Below are 6,879 nucleotides of genomic sequence, written 5' to 3'. Positions count from 1 at the left end.
TAATGGTTTTATTATAATGAGAATACAGACACACTTTGTGTGTATGAATGCCGAGTAAGATATTGGAGTGTGTGTAGAGACGTTTATTTAATATTGTTTTGATACCATTTGTTTTCCACTTCTTCTAAATTCAAGGTGTTGTTTCAATATCTGTGTAACTCCGGGTGTGTTTTGTTGTGTGAGTGGTTTATTGTTGTTCCCCTCATTGGGTTGTGTTGTTTGATTGCTGTTGTGATGTGTACTCTCTCTCTCTTTCTGTGTGTTGATGTGCACTGTCTGCCGTGTGTGTTAAATATGCGTCTCTTTTCTTCTTTTCCTCTTCTTCCTTGCTACCATAGACCCAAGCAACTCACAGTGACAATCATGACAACGATGTTCGTCCAACTGCGTGGTGTGGTGTACCTATTGGTACTTCTGCACTTCTGCGTGTGCGTGGTTCGTGCGGAAGCAGAGACCAGCGACGAGGCAGAAGCCAAGATAGCGAAAAACGTTTTGCAAAGGACAGTGGATAATGCGTACGAAGTGCTTGCGCAGGGGAAGAGTTGTTTGACGTTGTTGGAGAGTGAAATAAAGTACTGCAATGAGAGTGTTATGGAAGCCAAGAAAGCTGTCAGGGATACCAATGGGGTTGATGAACTGATTAGTCAAAAAAAAGAGAATGCAGGCAGTGATAAAGTTGTTGAACTGCTTAAGAGGGTCAGATCAACAAAGGAAACGGCGAATGTGGCAATGGAGGCGGCAATAGTGGCGGTTGGACGGTTAACGGCCGCGAGGACGGCCTGTCACGTATCATATGATAACATGGATTACGTCGCAAAGAAACTCGAACAAGATGTGGGGGGACTCAGGAGTTTTATGATGGGTCCGGATGGTGTGAGACATAATAACACGGAATGCGAACGACTCGTAAAGAACGGTGTTGAACTATGGGAGAAAATACAAACTATCAAGGATGAGGTTTTCCAGAAAAAGTGGGACGGCGATACGATGAAGTCGGAAGGGGTTGGTGTACTGAAGAAGGCGATAACGGCATTGAAAAATGTGAAAACGAAACTTGGGGATTTGGAGGAGAGGCTAAATACAGTGGGCTCAGGCAGCACGGCGAGTGGAGAAACGGTCCGTAAAGAAAAAGAAGAGGTCGGGAAAGTAGCGTACGAAGGTGGGGTGAAATTAACAAAGGTTGCGTCAGTTCCGAGGACGTTTGCAGTTGGTGGAGTTATAAAACGGGAGGAAATAGTGGATGAAAGCAGCGCCCCGCAGGAAAAAGAAAAAATAAAGAAAGAGGCAGAGAAACTTAAGGACGATATCGTTATGGATGTGAGGGATGAACTACAGAAGAGAGAGGAAGAGGAAAGGCATCGTATTGCGGAGGCGATCCAGGCCGAGGAGAATGAGGAAAGGGAAAGGGAGAAGAAGGCCACGGAAGAAAAAAAGAAGATAGAAGAACAGCAGAAAAAAACTGAAGAGGAGAAAAAGAAAAAGATTGAGGGGCAGCGAAAGGCTGAGGAGGACGAGAAGAAGAAGATTAAGGAGCAGAAAGAGGTCGAGGAGGAGGAGGAGGAGAGGAAGATTGAGGAGCAACAAAAAAAGGCAGAGGAAGAGAAGGCGAAACTGACAAAGGGCGATGGAGCTTTCACTCCGGCATTGTTGCGTGAACCTTTGGTGCCTTTCGCTGTGATGTGTGTGCTGGGATGCACTCTCGTGTGTTGATCGATGTTCCCATGACACAGCTGCACAGTTAATTCTTGTTTGGGTGGACATGGGCGCGTTGTAAGGGCACTTTTCTTTTTGGTTGGATAACAGAATTCTTTTACTCTTCCGGCACGACAAATCTCTTGTTTGTATTTTTTACTGAACAAATCTATTGGACTCCCTGTGGTACTCAACACATGACAAACCATCATTTTGTGAGGCAAGTGTCCTCTTTGTTTGTTCGCATTATTATCTGGGTTCTGTTTTGCCGTCGTTCACTGTGTCCACCCAGTGATGTGTGTGTGTGTGTTCCGTGATATTACTAACTATTGCTTTTACCCATGGGAATGGGATACAATTCCGATGTGTTTTAATTGCTGTGACTGAAATGTGAAGAATGGAAGGATGTTCAAGACACACAAACACGCACACTACCAACCCTCCTTCTCTTTGTGTGTGTGTGTGGACTGTCATCATGTGTGCATCATTTCCACTGCTCACCCTGTACGAAAGACACACACACACACACCTACTGCTGGGAATTGTGTTGCTTGCCTTATTAACATATTTACATGGTGATCACAGCTTTCTTTTTGTTTTGTTTGTTTTCATTTTATTCTTTTTCCTTGTGTGTGCGTGTGTCTTTTATTATAATTTCATTGCACGTTATGTGCATCTGTGTGTTGCTCTCTTTTCGTTTCCGATACACCTTGTGTATCTTGTGTGTTCATTTCTATGGAAAGATTCTTTTTTTTTCATTATTTGCAAACTGCTGAACTGCTGCAGGGACATCAAGAATAAAAGATATGGGCACGGCACGTTCAGTACGGAATGATTTTCCGTTGTTGACCTTGGAGTGGATTGGACTGTCTCCAGGCATCGCAGCCACAGTCAGTAATGAATTTCTTTTTTTCTTTTTTTTGCGCTATTATTGTGTCTGCCTCATGCAGTCACTCTTTTTTTTTTACATTTTTATTTTGGTATAAAGATTTGTGGGTTGTAGGTGTTTGAGTGTGCCCCTCTGTTGTGTGTTCCTTTGTGTGTTTGGGTTGCTACTCGCACCGCCCACGTAATGAAAACACATTTCTTTGTTCTCACCTTCTCTCTCGGTGGTGTCGCTCACGGCATTACCACGAACATATTTCTGCCCTTGTGGTGTGGTTGTTTGTTGTGTGGCTTGCTTGAGTAACTGCAGCCTGCGGGGAGGTGGAGTGAGACTGGTCCGCTTCGGCTTCACGTAATGGGTCTGCTTTTTTTCTTTTTGGGGTTGAGTTGATGTGCTGGTGTGTGTGAATGTTTCTCTCTGATGGGAGTGGCAACTGTGATTATTGTATTGTGAGTGCTTTGTGTGCTGTTGGTATCCTGTTGTTGTTGTTCTTTTCTTGTGTTTTTCTTTTCCTCTCTGTAGGTGTGTGACTCCGTGTACATTTTAGTGAATGCGGCAGTGCCCCTCTGATATGAGCATGTGAGACTCTCATTCTGTGTTTGTGTGTGTACACTGTGAGTGGGAAGGACACTTTGTGTTGCTGGACCACTCCACCACGGCGTCTGTGGGGTGCATTGAGTGGCGGCGTGGCGATATCCACCAACATGTGTGTGAGCGACTGGAGTGGAGGTGTGGTTTCTTGACACTGGTCCACTGCCATGGGGTGCGATTGGGGCCAGGCGTGGAGAGAATAGAGCCCTGCGGTGTTGGCCTCCCGTCTGGCTCTGTAGTGTGTGAATGGTTTACTGTTGCTCTCCTCATTGGGTTGTGTTGTTTGATTGCTGTTGTGATGTGTACTCTCTCTCTCTTTCTGTGTGTTGATGTGCACTGTCTGCCTTGTGTGTTAAATATGCGTCTCTTTTCTCCTTCTCCTCTTCTTCCTTGTTACCATAGATCCAAGTAACACGGAGTGATAATCATGACAACGATGATTATCCAACTGCGCCGTTTGGTGTACCTGTTGGTACTTGTGCAGTGCTGTGTGTGTGTGGCATATGCTGCCTGTGATAATAAGGGTTATGAGGATAAAGTGAACGCCAAGCATCGCTTCTTGAGCGTGTTGCGGGACGAAGCGCTGGGTTACTTCGTCAATGCAAGTGCCTGTCTGGATGTGTTGAAGGAGAGGGTGAGAAAATGCGAGGCAAACGAGGTGAATATTAAAAATGTTGCAAAGGCAGCGCATGACAGTGTCGGTGTTGTCAATAGTACGGTGTCTAGTGGAATGCCCAGTGGTGTAGATGACGTAAGTAAGTTGGATGGACTGGAGAAAAAGGTAAGGGAGGCTGAGGGGAAAGTGCAAGCAACGGTGAAGACAGTCGTGGAATCTGTGGAGTTGGTCGAATTCGCGGCGTACGTGCAAAGGATTTGTCAGTCTTCGCTCGATAAGTTGCGTGACGAGGTGGGGCGTATTAAAGCAAAGCGGTGGTATTTCGATGACGTACTTCAACGAGAATATGCAGGGTGTCTGACGGAGGAAAGGGAGCAACTAGGGAGAGATTTGGAACGAGTAACCAGCGGGTTCACTAAACTGGAAGTCCCATTAACAATCGAAATTAAGAAAGCTGGCGATTCCAGGGAGAAGGTTGTGGGAAGGATAGATGAAGCTATTAATACGATGGATGAGGCAGCTAATGCATTTGATGGGATTATTTATCAAATCATTAAGGAATGGAAAAAAGTGAGTGACGCCAACAAGGTTGAGGATATCAGGGAGGTGTTGGCCTCAAGCAGAGCAGCGTTGAGGAAGGTTCTGAATCTTAGCGAAGCGGTCTCCAGGTCGATTGGGGTGGTCCGTGAAGCGAATGATACGGTGACTCCCTTGGTGAAGAGGGTGCGATATGAGCGTCCCCTTCCGTGGGAACATAATAAACCGGCGGAAGATCCTCTGGAGATATTAAGAAAAGAGATTGCTGGGAATATGACGGGGCCATTGAGTGAGAGACAGGGAGAGGTGAGGAAGCGTCTGGAATTGGAGAAAAGGAATGAAGTAGAAAGGGCGAGACGGGAGGAGAAGGAAAGAAGAGAGAGGGCGGGGGCGCAGGAACAGGAAGAAGAGAAAGCAAGGCAGGCGCAAGAACAGGAGAGACTTGAGGCGCAGAAAAGAAAAGAACAGGCAGACAGGGTAAGGGCTGAAAAAGAAAAAAAGGAGAAACGGGATGCAGAAGAGAAGACCAGGGAAGAGGAACTGGTGAAAAGGGCCACGAAACAGGTTGATCGAAGTTGGAATCAAGTAATGGTGCACAGTCCCTTGTTGCTTTTCGCTGTGATGTGTGTGCTGGGTTGTGTTCTCGTGTGCTGATCGGTGATCCCATGACACAGTTGCACAGTTGACCCATATTTGAGTGGACATGGGCGCATTGTAAGGGCACTGTTCTTTTTATTGAATTTTAATGTTTTTTTTGTTTTTCTTTTTCAGTTCGATAAACCTCTTGTTTGTATTTTTTACTGAACAAATCTATTGGACTCCCTATGGTACTCATCACATGACAAACCATCATTTTGTAAGGGGAGTGTCCTCTTTGTTTGTTCGCATTATTATCTGGGTTCTGTTTTGCCGTCGTTCACTGTGTCCACCCAGTGATGTGTGTGTGTGTGTTCCGTGATATTACTAACTATTGCTTTTACCCATGGGAATGGGATACAATTCCGATGTGTTTTAATTGCTGTGACTGAAATGTGAAGAATGGCAGGAGGTTCAAGACACACAAACACGCACACTACCAGCCCTCCTTCTCTTTGTGTGTGTGTGGACTGTCATCATGTGTGCATCATTCCCACTGCTCGCCCTGTACGAAAGACACACACACACACACCTACTGCTGGGAATTGTGTTCTTGCCTCCTGAACATATTCACATGGTGATCACGGCTTTCTTTTTGTTTTGTTTTCATTTTATTGTTTTCCCCTACTGTGTGTGTGTTTCATTATAATTTCATTGCACGTTATGTGCAGCTGTGTGTTTCTCTTTTGCGTTTCCGATACACCTTGTGTGTCTTGTGTGTTCATTTTTATGGAATGATTTTTTTTTCATTATATACAAACTGCTCCACGGACATCAAGAATAAAGATATGGGAACGGCACGTTCAGTACACAATGATTTTCCGTTGTTAACCTTGGGGTGGATTGGACTGTGTCCCAGCATCGTAGCTACAGACAGCAGTGAATTTCTTTTTTTCTTTTTTTTGCTCTATTATTGTGTCTGCCTCATGCAGTCACTCTCTTTTTACGTTTTTATTTTGGTATAAAGATTGGTGGGTTGTAGGTGTTTGGGTGTGACCCTCTGTTGTGTGTTCCTTTGTGTGTTTGGGTTACTACTCACACCGCCCACGTAATGAAAACACATTTCTTTGTTCTCCCCTTCTCTCTCGGCGGTGCCACTCACGGCATTGCCACGAAGATATTACTGAGATTGTGGTGTGTGTTGTTTGTTGTGTACCCTGCTTGAGTAACTGCACCCTGCGGGGAGATGGACTGAGAGTGTTCCGCTTCGGCTTCACGTAATGGGTCTGTGTTTTTTTTTTTTTTTTTTTTTTTTTTTTTTTTTTTTTTTCCTTTTTTTTCCTTTTTTTTCCTTTTTGGGGTTGAGTTGATGTGCTGGTGTGTGTGAATGTTTTTCTCTGATGGGAGTGGCAGCTGTGATTATTGTATTGTGAGTGCTTTGTGTGCTGTTGGTATCCTGTTGTTGTTGTTCTTTTCTTGTGTTTTTCTTTTCCTCTCTCTGTAGGTGTGTGACTTGGTGTACATTTTAGTGAATACCGTAGTGCCCCTCTGATATGAGCATGTGAGACTCTCATTCTGTGTTTGTGTGTGTACACTGTGAGTGGGAAGGACACTCTGTGTTGCTGGACCACTCCACTGCGGCGTCTGTGGGGTGCAATGAATGGCGGCGTGGTGATATCCACCAACATGTGTGTGAGCGACTGGAGTGGAGGTGTGGCTCCTTTACGCTAGTCCACTGCCATGGGGTGCGATTGGGTTCACACATGAATGGATTAATGAGATTCCCTCTGTCCCGAGTTACCATCTGGCGAAACGACAGTCGAGGGGAACGGACTTGAAGGGCTAAGCGGGAAAAGAAAAGACCCTGTTGAGTTTGACTCCAGTCTGGCTCTGTGCGGCGGCATCTGAGGTGTAGTATAGGTGGAAGCGCAAGCACAAATGAAATACCACCACTCGGAACGTTGCTTCACTTATCGAATGA

The 6,879-nt window shown here is 45.3% G+C and overlaps 1 protein-coding gene across 1 annotated transcript; it reads left to right on the top strand.

The window, feature by feature from the left end:
• Positions 1-363: 363 nt before the first annotated feature.
• Positions 364-1,710, top strand: TM35_000051030 (uncharacterized protein; the record flags this gene model as incomplete). The annotated part of the gene is made up of 1 exon (XM_029022758.1): positions 364-1,710. One exon carries the CDS (start codon positions 364-366, stop codon positions 1,708-1,710), a length of 1,347 nt encoding a protein of 448 aa, XP_028885573.1.
• Positions 1,711-6,879: the final 5,169 nt, after the last annotated feature.

Source organism: Trypanosoma theileri, assembly GCF_002087225.1.
Source record: "Trypanosoma theileri isolate Edinburgh chromosome Unknown TM35_Tth_5_V1, whole genome shotgun sequence".
NCBI classification, from domain to species: Eukaryota; Euglenozoa; class Kinetoplastea; order Trypanosomatida; family Trypanosomatidae; genus Trypanosoma; species Trypanosoma theileri.
The sequence above is the reverse complement of the archived record's forward strand: the minus strand, read 5'-3'. Positions and strand labels throughout refer to the sequence as shown.